Raw genomic sequence first — 19202 nt, forward strand, 5'->3', positions numbered from 1 at the left:
TTAGCCCTGGTCTGGGGGATGGGGGGAGGGATCAATCTACATTATGCAACTTCAGCTATGTGAGTAATGTAGCTGAAGTTGACGTACTTAGAGTGGCTTACGGTGGTGTCTTCACCGCGATGAGTTGACTGCTGCCGCTCCCCTGCGGCACTCGAGTACAGGAGTTGATGGGAGAGTGCTTGGGGGTTGATTTATCGCGTCTAGCCTAGATGCAATAGATAAATCAATCCCCACTGGATTGATTGCTGCCCACCAATCTGGCGGGTAGTATAGACATAACTTCAGATCATACACTCCCTGATGAAATGAAGTGCATACATGTGCATGGAAACAGATAGTTTAAAAGAAAAAGACATTTTTTCAGTGTAAACATGAGGAACCAAATTGCGCTGTCAGTCAGAACCATGAAACTGGGGACAGAATTTAGGCTTGAGCACTGAATCATGCTCTCAGATACATGGGCTTATATTGCTGGATATAGTATAAAAATAGTTACTGATCATGCATGTATATCAGATAACAGCACAAAGTAAGGAGTAAAATTGTGCTCTTACTGACTAATAGGGTTCCACTGCTACAGCTAGAAGTAGAATTTGGCCTGACATACAGTAATACATTCCTGCAAATGTGAAGACAGCAGTAAATTAATGTAATTTATAGTCAAATAACCATTTGGGGTCCAAGTCTGCCACCTGCACTCATGAGCAGTACTGTGCTCAGCCAGTATTCCCCCTGAAATTACTTGAGTAAGGTACAACACAGTGCAATGATAGCAGAATCAGACACTTGATTAAATTTTTTTTTTTTTTTACACAACTGGTCCATTCTCTCCATTTCAAAACCCTTCAACTTGTGACCTAGCTGTGACTGCCTGAATTTGAAACAGAACCTGAAACAATAAATATGAGATCTGAACTACCTCACTGATTTCAGTGTATGCTAATTCAGATGTCAATGATGATACCTCATCCCTTAACATTATCAACTGTATTGTTCATCTAAGCATGTAGGAAAGGAATATTCTATAAGACAAGATTGCATAGCTCTGTGCGGGAGTTGGGTGTGATTAGTTAAACTTTCTTTCTTTCAAGAGTTTGGGAAACTGTCAAGCCTATTAGCAGACACACTGTTCTATGTTTTATACAGTACAAGGTCACTTGAAAAGTTACAATGCCTAATTGTGGACCTTAGAATTTGATTCGAGGCAGAATGTCTTTGCATCATGCTCAGGTTTTCTCTCTCCTCCAGATCAATGTAAATAGCTCTTTTCTTCTACCTCTTCAAGGATATACAAGCTTCCCTTTCTTATGACATCTCACTCGTGATAATATTTTAATAACATTTGACACTTATAGGGCACTTCCAGTCTGAGGATTTCAAGCACTTTATAAACAGTACTGCATTAAACCTCAAAATACTCTTTGGAGACCGGGAGGGGAGGGGGGCGGGCATTCCAGTGAGATGTGCAAGGGAGGTCTTGGCCACTTTTAGCCGATTCCGGGGCTGTTTTACAAGAGCCGGGGGCGGGGCCACCTGAGTCAGTGGTGTCCCGACGAAAAGGTATCCGGGGACCGGCGGAAAGGCGCATCAAGGCACAATTCAATGGCGGGGGGGGGGGTGTAGGTGAGCGGGCCGCAGCGCAGCACCCGCAGCGGGGCGGCACGTGGAAGCTGTGCCCCACGGCATAGCGCGGCTGGGGAGGAGACGGTCTCGCGCGGGCGGGGGGGAGTAGTAACGGCAGCACCCGCCCCTCTCTGCGGCCGCCGCGCGGGCCTGTTTCGCGCTGCCCCGCCCCGGCTGAGAGTGGCGGGCGCGGCTCTGGAAGGAGGCGGGGTCGCTCCCCAGGCTGCTGGGCGGGCTCTGCCCCCCGCGTTTGCGCAGTTCACGCGCGGCCAGGCCGAGACTGGGAGCTGTACGGGGGCTCGTGCGCCGGGCGACCGCGGAGCCGAGCGGGGCAGGATGCTGAACGTCCCGGCTCAGGCCTTTCCCGCGTCCGGCTCCCAGCAGCGGGCGGCCGCGGGGGGGCGCAGCAAGGTACTGGGCTGGGGGGCTGGCCCCATCTCTCCCGGCGGGGGCGGGGCGGGGCGCTGCCTGTTCCGGGGCTGCCGCCGCAGGCGGGTGTCGCTCGGCTCTGCCCGCGGAGGCCCCACAGCAGCCGGGCAGGGAGCAGACAAGCGGCGCCGGGACGCTGTGTGGACCCGAGCCGGGCCCGCAGTAGTGGGCAGGGGCGGCTGTCTCCCCGGGGGCCTGGAGGCAGCCCTGGGCGGGTTGCTGCCCTGCCTCGTGTTCGGAACCAGCTGCGTCCCCACACTAAGCCCCTGGGGATCGGGCATCTCTCGTCTGTTCACACGCTTCACTTGCGTTGCGTATAGTGGGGACAGCGTGCGGAGTGCGGATCAGTTCCTTTGAGGCAGAGCTGGAGTGCAGCGTTAAGTGTCAGGGACTGGCAAGAACAGCTCCAGAATTTCCAAAAGGAAAGTGGCACGTATGGGTGTGCAGTAAGGAAAACCTCTGCTTAATGAAACGTGGTATAATTGCCAGAAGATATCAATTCCATCAGTATAGCAGGATTTGGCATCATATATATAATGAAGGCAGTCCACAATTACACTGCTGTATTTTTAATAATTTTATACGGTTAAAGGCTCTATCTCCTTGTGCTTCATGGCCAAAGCTAAGGAGGACACTTACCCTATGGGCTGACTATTTTATAATTGCCCATTTGAAGATACTTGCACTTTCCTTCGAAGCATCTGGTACTGGCAACTGTCAGCAATAGAATGCAGGACTAAATAGATCGCCAGTCTGATGGCAATTCCAGTGTTAACCGTAACCCGTATGTATTATTTCCTGTTAATTTTCTTTATTAAATCTAAACTTACATGTAGTATTTATCAATAAAATTATATAAATTATATACAATTATCTTCTGGAATTTCATGACTTAATTTTTTTACTTTAATGTTGCGTTAATGCTTTTTTTCTTGTTTAATTTTATGTAGTTGGCAAGTATTGGTGGAACCATTGTACTGGGTGCTGTTTGAACATTCAAGAACATGCATTCACGGGCTTTAAGAGCTTATGCTTGCTTGTTGCATTTTTGTTTCAAATTTGTTACACTTTAATAATAGCAAAGTAGTAGGAAGGACATGAGTGGCAGCGATAAGATCAGATTGCTACATAGGTTAGGTATCTGCACAGCCTATATGGTTCCAGATAATCTGATTTCTCTTTAGAGAAAGAGGACAGTTACCAGTTCCTTGTTAGACTTTCTAGGTTATCTCAGTATTTATAAAGCATAGCTCTTCTGCTGATGTTAACTTCACATTTTGCAGCTCAAACTCTGCATGAGGATGTTTATATCCAATAAAGCTCTTCTGTTTAGGTTCCCAAATACGGTGGGCCTGGCTTTCAAAAGCCCAGAGGACACTTAGCTCCTGTTGCCTTCAAGAGGAGCAGGATGTGTTCAGCGTTTTTAAAATAAGGCTCAATTTATTTAGGAGCCTAACTTATAGGCATTTGCTGTGTGAAAATGTTGACCATGTCAAATTTAAATTCTAATTTCCTATGCAATATTCTCCAGTCCTCCCTTTTTCTTCATCTTCTCTTCTGTACACTCATGTGCTTTTTCACTTCGTTTGCCATATGCAAGGCTTGAAAATTTGATCATTGGTTTAAACCTGCTAGGCACAGATTAGTATTAAAGGTGTTAAAGATCAATGCCCAGGAGAGAGGCCATCCTCATCTCCAACTTTTGGGAAAGGGAAGGTCCTGCTAGGATGGTATCCCTGGTTCTTTTTGGTCAGTCAATGACCGGTGAACTTAGAGATGTGTTTTCTTTGGGTGCTTGAAGAGATAGATACACCTATTCCTCCTCTATTCTTGAGCCTCCTAGCTGCTACGCAGTTTGGTGGAGAATCCTCTATCTGATGTGAAGGGTGTGTTTGTAATACTCTCTCTCCCTAAATTGTATTCAGGACCCCCTTCTTTCTGTGACTAGCTCTGTTTCTTTTGGTATTCATAGACTTCCCAGGCAGCAGCAGAATGAAACTGGTGTGACTCTTCACTACTGCAGTGAAGATTTGGTGTCTGCAGTCCAGTTTGTTGGCAAATATCCTCCCACTGGGTGCTAATGTGGACAGTTGAAGGGTAAGAATTGAAAGGGCAAGGAGAGAGTGGAGAATGGCACTTGTTTCAAGTGGGTAGATAGCTGTCCTAAGTAGTTTCGCTTTGGTCCAGGGGCTTCTCAATAGCAGTAGAGAAAATAAGCAAGAGTTTCATCACTCTATCTATACCCTCTTTTAAAAACAAAACAAAATAGTCTTTTGAATGTGCACTTTTCCAATAAAAGGTATTACCTCACCCACTTTGTCTCACACTTTTCCTTTAGTATTTTACAATGTTAGCATATATTTTACTTTTTAGGTCCCTTTAAAACCAGGCAGAAGTCTTATGGATTGGATTCGACTAAGTAAAAGTGGAAAAGACTTAACTGGATTGAAAGGACGATTAATTGAAGTGACTGAACAAGAGCTTGCTAAACACAGTAAAAAAGATGATTGCTGGATATGTATAAGAGGTGGGTTATTTACCCAAAAAATACATATAGACAGTATTTCTTCTCCTTCATAAGTTGGTAGTTTGGGCATGTTTTACAACTTAGGCCAAATCCACTTTTGGCATAAGTGGCTATAGCTCTGTTTAAGTTAAATTGTGTAAGTCAGGAGTGAAATTTGATTTTTAGTGCACAGATTACAGGAATACCCATTTACCTTATTCCCTCTTCTGCCCACTAACCCTAAATCCATTATAGATTTTTTTCCTCAAAGGAAGACATTAAAAAGGTGCCTCCAAAACTAGAACTGCAGCCGTGGTAAATGCTCATGTTGTCAACTGTGACTTGCAAATTGTGAACCCTGGAAGTTGCTTCTTACAGAGCTAATGCATGTTGTGTAGCTGAGCTTCTGGGAGGAGGTGTGCAGCTTGAACGGCAGTATCAGAATGCTTTGAGCTTATGAAACTATAAAGCCTCCCTGGCTCTTGACGGGCTGTGGTCAGATATTCCCTTGCAATAACGTGACGGGCTGGATCACAGAAACCCCCTTTGGGACTGCCACCTGGTGTGCCGAGACTACCTCTGAACCTGTTTTCCCTGGCACCTTGAGACTTCAGAACCTTGCCTAGTTTGAGCCAGACACACTAGTCTGCTACAGGCAGAGACCCAGGTCTGAACCACGTCCCCCAAAAACTGTAGGCTTAATTGAAAACAGCTTAAGAAGTGTTCCTGTCTCCAACACTCAGGTACCCAGCTCTCAGTGGGGTCCAAACCCCAAATAAATCCATTTTACCCTGTATAAAGCTTATACAGGATAAATAAATAAATTGTTCGCCCTCTATAACGCTGACAAAGAGATATGCACAGTTGTTCTCCTGCCTGGTATTAATACATACTCTGGGTTAATTAATAAGTAAAAGTGATTTTATTAAATACAAAAGGGAGATTTAAGTTGTTCCAAGTAATAACAGCCAGAATAAAGTGAATTACCAAGCAAAATAAAATAAAACACGCAAGTCTAATATTAATACAGTAAGAAAATGATTACAGATGAAATCTCACCATCACAGATGTTCCAATAAGCTTCTGTTACAGACTAGCCTCCTCCTAGTCTGGGTCTAGCAGTCACTCACACCCCTGCAGTTATTGTCCTTTGTTCCAGTTTCTTTCAGGTATCTTTGGGGATGGAGAGGCTATCTCTTGATCCAGCTGAAGACCAAATGGAGGGGTCTCCCAGGGGCATAAATAGACTTGCCTTTGTGGGTGGAGACCCCCTCCTCTCTCCTATGCATAACTCAGCTGCAAGCTGGAGTTTTGGAGTCACATGGGCAAGTCACATGTCCATGCATGACTCAGAACTTTGCAGGTGGCAGCCATTGTTCACAAGCTACCTTCAACATCCCAGGTAGACTTCTTATGTGGATTGGAGCCTTCCAGGGTTCCATTGTCTGATAAGTGTTTTTTGATTGGGCACTTAACTTGCAAATTCTTTTCTTAAGAAGCTGACCAAATGCCTTACTAAGGCTACTTAAAATCAAACAAGTATACAGACAATATTCATAACTTCGAATACAAAAATGATACATGCATACAAATAGGATGAATATATTCAATAGATTATAACCTTTACAGAGATATGTTGCATGGCATATGTAGCATAAAACATATTCCAGTTATGTCATATATACATTCATAATCATATTTCCATAAAGCGTTATGGGTTGCAACATCACAAAAGTTTTAGTAAGATTTAGCTTGTGCTTGCTTTCAACTCAGCCATCCTGGTGAGGTGAGACCAGTCCCTTCCTAGGTCAGTCTATGCTAGCTGGTCTCTTGAATGTTGGAGTGTTTGTCACTATACTTTGGAATACCCCACTTGGTGGGTGTTTTGTATGGAAATCTTTTTCTCCACCTTTACTTCCCTCTAAAGCATTCACACAGAGCTGAGCATATTTTAGTCCTGTCATATATTTGTATATTAAAATGACAGAATGCAGTTTCTTACATGGGATCAAACTAAAACCAATATGAAACAACAAGATCAATATAAAAAAGTTGGTAAAAGTAGGAAAGTCAAAAGGTTGACATGCAGACAATCTTTATCTTGTCAGAGTTCAAAAAACACTAACAGATGAAGGAGCATTAGTAATAACTTTTAATATTGTCTTTAAATTATTTTTGACTTACATGATATTCTAAGGGAGAAGTAAGCAGGTGTGTAAGCACATATTTGTGTCCTTATGTCTTCAATATAATAATGCAAATTACAGTTGTTTACATTTAGCTGTAGCAGATGTCTGTGGTAACTAATCTTTTAAAATGACTTCTACTGAATCTTAAATCAAACATTCCAGTAAAAGCACCTCGTCTTTCTTTGGCCTCGTAGTAATTTAAAATAAATGTATTGTGAAAACCAAAGCTCTTAGTATAAGCAGTGTTCTTCTGGATATTTGATTGATGGTATGCAGCTCAGTGATTAGTTGAGAATAGCATATTGAGCACGTAGTTGTTTGTATTTCTTTTCCTAACCATTTTTCTCCAAAACTGGCAAAGTGTATGTTTGCAGACAGTTCAGTAATTCTTTATAGACCTCAATCTTCATAAACTCATTTAACATAAGCGTGATGTGGGGCAGCAGTGCCTTCATAGAAATACCTGTAGTCCCTTACTTTCTGGGCTAGAAGAGGTGGAATTGTCCTGGGGTAAAGCACTACTTCCTTGAGAAGAAGAGAAAAAGTGCTTTGTCACAAAATTGACTTTTTTGACTCTTTAAGGAGTAGCTTTGATATACTCTGAATGGAGTTTATGCCATTCAAAAGTTGGTTTGGAACAAAACAGAACAGTTTACTGCCACATGCTTGATCTTTGAAATACTTGCAAAAGTATAGTGGTAGTATAGTCAAAAGAAAGCTTGAGCACCATGGTATCTTCTGCATCTCAAGCTTCTTCCAGAAAGAACCTCTTCCTGTAGTCAATCCAAAACACAACTGCAAAATCTTTCTTTCCTGCTGTTCTGACAATCCTTCCCCATTCTGGCTTCCCTTCTCCCGAGCTGCTGGGGTTCGGGGCTTCAGCCCCCAGGCTCTATTCCGCTTCCAGTTTCAGCCTCGAGGGGCAGGGGGCACACCAGGGCTCCCCATGGCTCTGCTCCTGGTTTCAGCGGGGGGATGCTGGGTCTCAGGCTTTAGCTATGGGGGAACGCTGATTGAAACCAGTGCCCCCCCAGCTAAAGCCCTAACACCCCTCACCTCTCCCCCCCATAGGGCTGAAGCCAGGAACAGCACCTCAGGGCTGAAGCCCCAGCACCCTGCGGGGCTGAAGCTAGGAATGGAGCTGCAGGGCTGATGCCCTGAGCCCCAGTGCTCCCCACAGTGCTCCCGAGGGTTAGAAGCCCCAAGGCCCCCTGCAGCTGAAGCTTTGAGCCCCCGAGGCAGCACAGTGTTTGCTGGGTTGATGTTTTGGTTTTGTTTTTGTTTTGTCTCCACTGCTGCCTGATTACTTTCATGTCCACATGGTTAAGGCAGTGATTTAATCATGGCTATTTTTAGTAAAAATCATGGACAGGTCACGGGCAATAAACAAAAATTCACAGCCCGTGACCTGTCCATGACTTTTACTATACAGCATACCCCTGACTAAATCTTAGTTGAGTGGGGGGGCACGGCTGTGGAGGGTCAGGGGGCCGCTGCTTGGGGGAGGATGCAGAGGGGCTGCTGCTTTGGGGGGGCAGGAGCCACCGAGCAGCGGCTGCTCCGGCTGCCCCTGGGGCTGCTCACCTACCGCTGCTCCCGCAGCCCCCGGGACTGCTGCTCAGGTGGTTCCTGGGGCCAGCCACACCTGCTACTGCTCTGTCAGTCCCTGGGGCCAGCTTCCCAGAGGATCCTGAGCAGTAGTCGGTGTGGTTGGCTGCGGGGTCGCTCCAGCAACGGCCGGTGTGGCTGTCCCTGGGGCCACCTGAGCAGCTCGGGCAGCCCTGGGATCAGCCACAGCAGCCGGGGCAGAAGTCACAGAGGTTGTAGAAAGTCACAGAATCTGCGACCTCCATGACAGACACGGAGCCCTACACGTGGTGTTCGGTTGACTGATAAGTCCATAACTCTGGTGTTCGGATCTTTGAGGTTCTACTGTATTTGTTTGGCACACTTCACCTGTGTAGCATATTGTACTCAAGGACTATAAAATATTTAAAGTTATGAAAGTCCCTGAAGCTGTAACCACATCTCTTAAGTACATCCATGATTCGTAAGAACTTTGTACTAGTACTGTATATCTCATACACTGTTTTGGGTTTTTCATGTATGATCATATGGGCCTAATCAAAGCCCACTGAAGTGAATGGGGGTCTTTCTTTTGTTTTCTGTAGGCCTTGGATCAGGCTCACGTGCATAAGAAGAGACCATTCCAAGCATAAGTGATGACAGGAAATAGAATGAAGAACAGAGTGATAGAAGGACACAGAGAAATGGAGGCCTGGAAAGAGCATAGGAAGTGAGAGAGGAAAAGAATGACGATGTAGCTGTGGCAAAAATACAAAGAGCTTTGAGAGGATGGATAAAGCACATAGACTTGCTACCAAAGAGGAAGAATGCTAAATAGATTTGGGGAAGGTGTGTGTGTGGAGGGGGGCAGGGAGAGGTATCAGTGGAGGAGGGAAGTTGAGAATCGGTGTTGACAGTAGTGGAATTGTCAATTCAGATGGATTGAGAGGAAAGGCGGGCTTTAGTGTTTGATTCTCATTGAGATGGAAGTTGGACATGCATATGCAGAATCTTGTAAGACAAATATGAAATTGAATGTGGGGGGCAAACTTGGGGCTGAGTGGTATTTTCAGGAGTCTGTCAAGCTGAATGTAGCAGCAGCATCTAGCTCAGGGGTCGGCAGCCTTTCAGAAGTTGTGTGCCGAGTCTTCGTTTATTCACTCTAATTTAAGGTTTTGTGTGCCAGTAATACATTTTAACCTTTTTAGAAGGCCTCTTTCTAGAAGTCTTTAATATATAACTAAACTGTTTTTGTATGTAAAGTAAATAAGGTTTCAAAATGTTTAGAAGCTTCATTTAAAATTAAATTAAAATGCAGAGCCCCCTGGACCGGTGGCCAGGACCTGGGCACTGTGAGTGCGACTGAAAATCAGCTCGCATGCCACCTTCGGCACACGTGCCATAGGTTGCCTACCCGAATCTAGCTCATAATAATAATGTCCTAATAATCTGGGTTTTCACTGACTAAATGTCCTCCTCGTATGCAGTGTTCACTACTGTATAGAAGATGGTGTAGTTAGCAAATCCAGCAGAAAAATCATCTTTTGTAAACTTGCAAATATCAAAGTGTACGTTCTGCAGTTTCATTGTTCACCCGTTTCACTTTTATCAGTTTTCTTATGCTGATTGAATTTTTAATTTTATCAAACTATCCATAGGCAGCATTCTGTTTTTCTATATCTGTTTTATGCAAGAAGCATCCACTGTATGCAGACCTCTTGACCTATTGTCACTGAAATTGATCGTAAAAGCAAAACAAAGTATAAAATACTAAACACTGTGAATAGTAATATGATTGGTACTTGAGGGAGGGAGCTTTTCCCCCCTTAACATACACTGATTTGCACACAGCAGAAGAAATGTAATTTAAGTTAGGAACCAGTAATATGGGCATGTGTACTTAATACTTTATAATATTTTGCTTTTATACATAGCCTTCCATCCAAGGATTGCAAGTCATTTTACACATACTCAATTAACTAAACCTTAGCATCTTTGTAAAATAAGTATACTCATTCTGTGGGCTTGTCTACACTGGCAGATTTCTGCACAGTAAAGCAGCTTTTGCCCTCAAACGGCAGATGTGTACACACTGCCAAGCCACTTTGTGCACAGAAACTCCTCAGTTGCAGTGGTGTAAAAAACCACTTGGATGAGAGTCATAAGGCTATTTGCGCAGAGGCTCCAGCGCTCTATTGCAAGTGTAGACACTTGATTGCTTTCTGTGCTGTAATTGGCCTCCGGAACTGTTCCATAATGCCTCAAGTGGCCACTCTGCTCATTGTTTTGAACACAGCTGCTCTGGAGAGATGTTCCCCTCCCCTTTCAAAGCACCAGTTCTGGAAGCTGCATGCTGTGCTGATCTGCTCCGGGACACAAAACAAACCATTAATGTGGTATGCTCCTGCTGTTGAACACAGAGGCAGGTGTGTGTGTGAGAGAGAGACGGAGAGAGAGAGATTGCTGTGCAGAGAGCCCAGGGAGGGAGGCATGTTGGGGTTTCCCCCACCCCCTGCCTCAGGACTGGTTGTTTCTTGCCGCTATCTGAACTTACAAGATAGCATGCTGACACACTCTCTGTCCCCCAAAACACACTATCTCTCTCCTCCTCTCCATACACACACACACACTCCCTGTCTCACACACTCTCCTCTCTGCCAGCTCCTTTTCAACTGAAGTGGAATGTAGTAGGATGCCCATGGAACAATGGGATTGGGAAACCTGTGTCATGTGATGCTGTGCCTTACCCATAAGGCATTGCAAACCCTTCCCAAAGCACCCTGCGGCCAGTTGCACAGTGTGATAGCTACTACAGTGCAGTGCTGTCTTTGCTGTTGCAAGAGCTGCTAATGTGGATGTGCTCCAGCGTCATGGGGAGCACAGTGTGAAACACGCAACAGAGTTTTAATTCCAGTGTTTTAATAAAGGTGGTATAACTGGCACGGTAGATGTACCCTGTAGATATGAGAAACTGCCACAGAAGTTTGTGACTTACTTATGATCACACTGAATCAGTGGTAGATTTTGACAACAATAGGTAGAGCCCTGTGTGGATAGCGATTATATCCACACTATTCGTGGAACCTCAGGGCTTTTCTGGGAATCACAGCAGTGAAAGGAGCAGAACGTGGGGCTGCCGCTCCTCTGGTGCTGCTGTACCACCCCTAGCCCCGCCCCCAGCCCTGCCCTCCTCCCTTCCATGCAGCTGTCTGTCTCGCCTGTCTGGAGGCGTGCGCATCGCTTGCACACACTAGCATGATCTAGGACAGCAGCCGGTGAGCATGGTGCCTGCACCAGTGGGTAGGGGCTAGAGGTGGTACAGCCATGCTGGAGCAGTTGCGGGCATGGGGCGCTGGCTCCTGGGAGTGGCAGCCCCACGTTCTGCCCCTTTCACCGCTGCAGTTCCCGGGAGAGTCCTGCGGTTCCACAAATTCCGATTTATATCTGCAGATATAAATTTGTATCCGTGCAGGGCTCTTTAACATATCTACTGTTTGGGTTGTGAGCCATTAAGATTATATTCTCCATTCTTTGAATTAATAATATGTGCAAATCACAATTTTTATTCAATATATGCTAGAATAGGTTAAAAATGTATGGCGTGACCTATCTTTGGCTATTCTTTGTTAGTTTATCTTTCCATTCTAAGGTTTATATTATAGGCTTAAAGGTTACATGGGTGTTTCTATGCTAAAGGATCATTTTCAGATGGGGTTAAACTTTCTCAAACTACACCACAAATTATACCACCTTTATTAAAACAGGCAGAAATTGTGGAAAAACAACATCGCTTGCCTCATAACCTAAGTCGTGCAGAACGCAATGCCATCCACAGCCTCAGAAACCAACCTGACATTATCATCAAAGAGGCTGATAAAGGAGGTGCTGTTGTCATCATGAACAGGTCTGACTACCAAAAAGAGGCCGCCAGACAACTCTCCAACACCAAATTCTACAGGCCACTTCCCTCAGATCCCACTGAGGAATACACTAAGAAACTGCAACATCTACTCAGGACACTCCCTACACTAACACCGAAACAAATCAACATACCCTCAGAGCCCCGACCAGGGTTATTCTATCTACTACCCAAGATCCACAAACCTGGAAATCCTGGACGCCCCATCATCTCGGACATTGGCACTCTCACTGAAGGACTGTCTGGATATGTGGACTCTCTACTCAGACCCTATGCAATCAGCACTCCCAGCTATCTCTGTGACACCACTGATTTCCTGAGGAAACTACAATGCATTGGTCACCTCCCAGAAAACACCATCCTAGCCACCATGGATGTAGAGGCTCTCTACACGAACATCCCACACACAGGTGGAATACAAGCTGTCAGGAACAGTATCCCTGATGATGCTACAGCACAACTGGCTGCTGAGCTCTGTGCCTTTATCCTCACACACAACTATTTCAAATTTGATGACAATATGTATCTCCAGATCAATGGCACCGCTATGGGCACCCGCATGGCCCCACAATATGCCAATATTTTTATGGCCGACCTGGAACAATGCTAACTCCGCTCTCATCCACTCACGCCCCTTCTCTACCTGCGCTACATTGATGACATCTTCATCATCTGGGCCCATGGGAAGGAGACTCTGGAAAAATTCCACCACGATTTCAACAGCTTCCACCCTACCATCAACCTCAGCCTGGACCAATCTACACGGGAGGTCCACTTCCTGGACACCATGGTGCAAATAAGTGACGGTCACATTAACACCACCCTATACCAAAAACCTACCAACCGCTATGCCTACCTTCATGCCTCCAGCTTCCATCCCGGGCACATCACACGATCCATTGTCTACAGCCAGGCACTGAGGTACAATCACATCTGCTCTAACCCCTTAGACAGAGACCAACACCTACAAAATCTCCACCAAGCATTCTCAAAACTACAATACCCACACGAGGAAATAAGGAAACAGATCAGCAGAGCCAGACGTGTACCCAAAAGCCTCCTACTGCAAGACAAACCCAAGAAAGAAACCAACAGGACTCCACTGGCCATCACATACAGTCCCCAACTAAAACCCCTCCAACGCATCATCAGGGATCTACAACCCATCCTGGACAACGATCTCACACTTTCACAGGCCTTGGGTGGCAGGCCAGTCCTCGCCCACAGGCAACCTGCCAACCTGAAACATATTCTCACCAGTAACTGCACCCCGCACCATAATAACTCTAGCTCAGGAACCAATCCATGCAACAAACCTCGATGCCAACTCTGCCCACATATCTACATCAGCGACACCATTACAGGACCTAACTAGATCAGCCATACCATCACTGGTTCATTCACCTGCACGTCCACCAATGTAATATATGCCATCATATGCCAGCAATGCCCCTCTGCTATGTACATCGGCCAAATTGGACAGTCGCTATGGAAAAGGATAAACGGACACAAATCAGATATTAAGAATGGGAATATACAAAAACCTGTAGGAGAACACTTCAACCTCCCTGGCCACACTATAGCAGACCTTAAGGTGGCCATCCTGCAACAAAAAAACTTCAGGATCAGACTTCAAAGAGAAACTGCTGAGCTTCAGTTCATCTGCAAATTTGACACCATCAGCTCAGGATTAAACAAAGACTGTGAATGGCTTGCCAACTACAAAACCAGTTTCTCCTCCCTTGGTTTTAACACCTCAACTGCTAGAACAGGGCTTCATCCTCCCTGATTGAACTAACCTCATTATCTCTAGCTTGCCTGCATATATATACCTGCCCCTGGAAATTTCCACTACATGCATATGACGAAGTGGGTATTCACCCACGAAAGCTCATGTTCCAAAATGTCTGTTAGTCTATAAGGTGCCACAGGATTCTTTGCTGCTTTTACAAATCCGGACTAACACGGCTACCCCTCTGATACTTTCTCAAACTATATCTTTCAGGTGTAAATCTTGGAAATGAATGGGCTAAAAATGGTTAAGTTTTTGAGGACAAGGAGTAGAACAGTGTTTCTTGGGAGGATCTGTATTTGAACAGCTTTGATGTCTTAGCAGGGAGTGACTGGAAATTTTAAATTTATTATGGACCCTAGGGCCTGATTTTTCAGAGGTGGTCTGGAGTAATGGATGGGCAGGACCTCTAGAAATCAGGCCCTAGTTTGAAAGTTTGCTTACTGGTGGTCTGCTGAAGCGCTCCGTAGATTTGAAAGTTACAACGGTTTAAACAGTGTTCTGTATATGCAAACTAGTGTTTATTGAATAAGTTTTCATTGGCTCTGAGCATGTGTGTGAATGTAAAAGATGTACTGGAAATGTTTTGGAGGATCCCTTGCCTCACTGAGTGCATGTCATACAGGACTGAGCATTTTATTGTTAAACAAGTAGCTGCACATACATGAATTACTTCTGTTTTTTGTAATTTTTCCTAGTAAAAAACCCCAGTAAACGCCATATGTAAAACCTCCATTAAAAAACGGTAAGCTTGTGAATTGAAGCACTCACAAGTCTGGGTGCGGCAAAGTTATGTCTGTATGTATTATAATAGCTTTAATTACATGATCACATGTAGCTTATTTTCTTCAACATCCCTGCTTTACTGTTTGCACAGGTCGAGTGGTGAATGGGGTAGTATTTTGTAGTTAAATAAGGCTGTAGTTAAATAAGGTGGTGAGGTTATTACATGGGCAGGATGTCATGTTGCTGAGGGTATGAAGAAAGTCAGTTTGTTTTGTTTTTTTAAAGCTTAGAAAAATTAAATTCTCTGTAAAGGCATCTTCCAGGCATTCTTCTAAGCTAGGCAAATTTAGTCATTTTTAAACAGTTATCTGTTCTATGTTGATTTTAAAATTTAAGTCTTAATCCTGCCAAGACTTGAGCAGTTGACTAACTTTAAACATGAGAGTAGACCCATTGATTTCAGTTGGACAACTCATGCTTCAGTCTTTGCAGGATTGGGATTTTAGGCTGCCTGATATTACTCTATTTAATTAAACAAAATAGCTGTTGTATGCCATGTAGTGATTTGAAATTTTCCAATCTGCTTCATTTTAACATTTTTTCCTTGTTCATTATTGTATTACTGAGGATTGAAGTATAGTGCAGTAGTATTTCATAATATTCTTTATGCCAAGATCTCTGCTGTTTCCCACGTCTGAAGAACATTGAAATATTTTAAAATTAAAATTTGTTTTCTCAAAATAAGTTAAAATACACATTTTTAATTAGAAAATTCTTTGCTATGATTTATACCTTCATTTTTTGATGCAGGGCTTGTGTATAATGTCACTCCATATATGGAGTATCACCCTGGTGGTGACGATGAGCTAATGCGAGCAGCAGGAACAGATGGCACAGATCTCTTTGATCAGGTAAGAATACTGGAAGTAAACGACACTCAGTTTGTTAAAAGTTGTTCTGAAAATTGCACTTTTTCTGAGTTTTTCTTAGGGCATTCGGCGCATGGAGAGTGGAAAAAAGTTATTAAAACATGTTCAGGACTTGGGTTCCAATACAGTAAAGCCTGACCATTCTTCCATTTTCACTTTAGTGTTTTAGACTATAGAGTTGGAGTATTTCTCATAGCTAAAGCTCTGAAGAACTATTGAAAATCAAAAATCCTTAGTTTCTCAAATCCTTTTATAGCAGGAAACTTGCTATTTATCTTGTTTGTAGATCTGACTAATTATCCTCTACTGTGTTCCCACTTTTTCCACTGCATTTAACTTCTTGTCCTTGATTTCAAAGCCCTACATATCTCCTCTAGACTTCTATCATGTTACGCCCCATTTCCTCTTCTCCACCCACAGTGTTGGTCTTGATGCACGGTTTGTTCAGTTGTCTCACAATGGTTTCATGCCTTTTTTTTTGGTACTACTCCTTATCATGTAAACTGTCCCAATTCTGGTCTGATAAATCACTGCCTTTTCTTCATTCATATGACTCCTTAAAATTATCTGCTTCTCTGCCTACAAGAATGTAATTCAGCCATGATAGTGTATATGTACCTAAACTTTGTGATCTTATTGTTACATATCTTCTACTTCACTATCCCCTTTCATGTTCTTTGTTACTCTTACACATCATCTCTAAACAAGTTTTAGCTCTCTGGGGTTGGGGCAGTATTTCCTATTTGTCCTTCAAAATACCTAGCACGTGACTTGAGTCATGTAAAGATAATAAAAATTTACAGTAAATAACTATTTAAAGAATCTAGGAGTAACTTCAAAGACTGCTGAATCCAAATACTTGCAAAACATGAAATATAGTGTACAAATTACAGTATCTCCCATTTTCCGAGAGTCTAGGAAAGAGAAATGACCAGTCGACTTCCAGTGCAAAAGACAATGAAGCAAAATGAACATGTAAAAAAAATCAAACTCTGATTAATAAAAGGTCCTTAGGTATGTACTAATACCTTTGTGGCCCTGATGCTCCTGCCTGTGTTGATTAATGTAGCACAGGGGTGGCCATCTGAGTATGGAAATTGTATGGTGGCCCACGAATGCTTGTGAAATTGGGGTTAGGGAGCAGGAGGGAGTGAGGGCTCGAACTGGGGGTGCAGGCTCTGGGGTAGGGCCAGGAATGAGGATTTCAGGATGTAGGAGGGGGCTTGGGGGTTGGACTGTGTGAGGGTGGGGAGAGGGCTCTGGTTGGGAGTGCGGGCTCTGGGGTGGGGTGAGATGAGTGGTTTGGGATGCAGGAGGGGACTCCAGGCTGGGACTGAGGGGTTCAAAGACGGGAGAGGGCTCTGAGCTGGGGCAGGAGGTTGGGTGTGGGAGGAGGTCAGGGGAGCAGGCTGAGGGAGACACTTAACTCAAGCAGCTCTGGGAAGCAGCGGCATATCCCCCCTCTGGCTCCTATGCAGAGGTGCGGCCAGGTTCCCAGCCAATGGGAGCTTTGTGTGTGGTGTTTGGGGCAGGGGCAGTGTGCGGAGCCCCCTATCTGCCTTTACATGTAGGAACCGGAGCTGGGACATGCTGCTGCTTTTGAGAGCTGCGCAGAGCCATGGCACGTGTGGAGCAGGACAAGCCCCAAACCTTGCTTCCTGGCAGAGCTCAAGTGCTGGATTAAAACATCTGATCGGCCAGATGTGGCCCATGGGCTGTAGTTTGTCCACTCCGATGTAGCATCTCAAAATTTAACAAGTGTGTTTGAGTCACCAAAATAAAAACTGAGCTTCATTTTCTCACTGTATAGTCTCTCACGTGCAGTCAGAATTATAAATATTCTTAAATATATGAAAACTACTCTTTTCCTCCATGCAGGTTCATCGTTGGGTCAATTATGAATCCATGTTGAAGGAATGTCTTGTTGGAAGAATGGCACTCAAACCTCTTGCTGCTACTACAGGTACATTTTATAAAATGGAATATTTTAAAATCAAATACATTAGAAATTAGATTATTTGAAAGTCTTGGGACACCTGAAACCCTTGGGTTGTTTGAGTGGTTGGCCCTCTGAAGTGAGGGAGAAGATTAAGATACCCATATCAGACTTTCCCAAAGCCATCTGTCTACTGATGGAGCTATATTATAAACATAGACTTCTATACATAGTATCCCTCTGTTTAGCTCCGGTTTGTCAGTCACTGGGAAGCAGGCAGTTCAGACAGGTCATATTCTCCTTTTATCACAAGATGCTGCTTTTAATTTCCCCACATCCTGTGCCAGCTCTGTTGGGGTACTCCCTTTGCATAACCTAGAGCAGTTTGTAAAGCCACAACTCCTTTTCATGTGGTATTTCCATTAGATTATGTTTAAAGCCCAAGATGTCAATTATGGGCTCACGCTTCCTAAAATGTACTTTGTATTTTATTAATCAGTTTGAATAAGCTAACTACGTAGGTGGTGGTGTGTTTCCTTGCCTGTGCTTTTTGGAGTTAATTCAAGCTTTTAGGCTTCTTTGGTCTTTATATGGAAAAACATATTGGTTCTGCCTGAAATATGCTTGCTTACAGAAATCCAAAACTGATCATTGCTGCTTTGGATCATTGGATGAGATAAATAAATTGCCTTAAAAAGTGCTGGTGTGGATTCCCAGAGGCTTCAAAGTCTGTTTTATTACTTTTGCCTTCTAGTAATGATCAAGTGGCTAGTAATAGCCCCTTCCCCCCCGCCAAAAAAAAAAAAATTGCTGAACAGCAGGCACTGTTTTTGAGTAATAAATATGAGAAAAGTAGTATGGCAACAATAACAGAATTAATATGTAAAACTGATTTTTTTATGACTTTGGTTTTTAAATGGCATTTAATTTACACTTTAAGCAATGAATCTCTCATGTCTATCTCCTAGTATGGAATGCTAACAGGAATTGTAATCAGGATGTGATTAGTCCTTTCTAGACCTGACTTAAGTTACATCTCTAAGGCCATATTGTTTAATTGACTGTGTGCTTTATATCTATACTTACGGAGGAGAAAACAGGAAACTGTGTTTCAGTGTTGTATGCAGCTAATTCCACTGTATAATTTTGTACTTAAATTCTGGAATGTGTGAATGAACCAAACCAAACAAAACCAACTTCCAAGCTAATGGAGTTGAGCTGTGACGAGTGAGTTGCTGCCACCTACATTAATAACCTTTTCCGAAGTACATTGGCATAATTAAAAATAAACCAACCTCAGTGGTATCTATTGGATCAATTACAATCTAAACTTCCCTGCAGTGGGAGGGATGCAACTGGAACTGACAAGAGTTTCAGCCAATCAATGAGTAATATATGAAGGTTGTTCATCAACCGGCAGGCTAGCTTGCTGTGTTAAACAGCTGTGGCCACTCATGTGTTTGCTCAAGTGCAATTTCTTTCCTGTGTTTGGCTTTTCTCCTTGCTTTCTCCACCATGGCATGTGAAAGCTTGTCCTTCTTAGCAATATCTGCAACATAGGACTTCACTTTGCAGTGGGTCAGCAGT

General features: G+C 43.8%; 1 protein-coding gene across 6 annotated transcripts in view; it reads left to right on the plus strand.

Moving 5' to 3' along the window:
• Positions 1-1899: 1899 nt before the first annotated feature.
• Positions 1900-19202, plus strand: part of LOC115648361 (melanocortin-2 receptor accessory protein 2-like) — a 169402-nt gene continuing 152099 nt past the window's right edge. For 2 of the 6 annotated variants that reach the window (XM_030555854.1, XM_030555855.1), the window contains exons 1-4: positions 1900-2034; positions 4426-4579; positions 15561-15661; positions 17558-17642. In XM_030555854.1, the coding sequence (XP_030411714.1) occupies positions 1960-2034; positions 4426-4579; positions 15561-15661; positions 17558-17642 (415 nt within the window). In that variant the 5' untranslated portion in view covers positions 1900-1959. Of the gene's footprint in view, positions 2035-2159; positions 2837-4024; positions 4150-4425; positions 4580-8918; positions 9044-15560; positions 15662-17551; positions 17643-19202 lie in introns of those variants that run through there. The other 4 variants (XM_030555856.1, XM_030555857.1, XM_030555859.1 and 1 more) reach the window with 4 other exon arrangements.

The sequence above is a fragment of the Gopherus evgoodei genome, chromosome 3 (genome assembly GCF_007399415.2).
Source record: "Gopherus evgoodei ecotype Sinaloan lineage chromosome 3, rGopEvg1_v1.p, whole genome shotgun sequence".
Classification (NCBI taxonomy): Eukaryota; Metazoa; Chordata; order Testudines; family Testudinidae; genus Gopherus; species Gopherus evgoodei.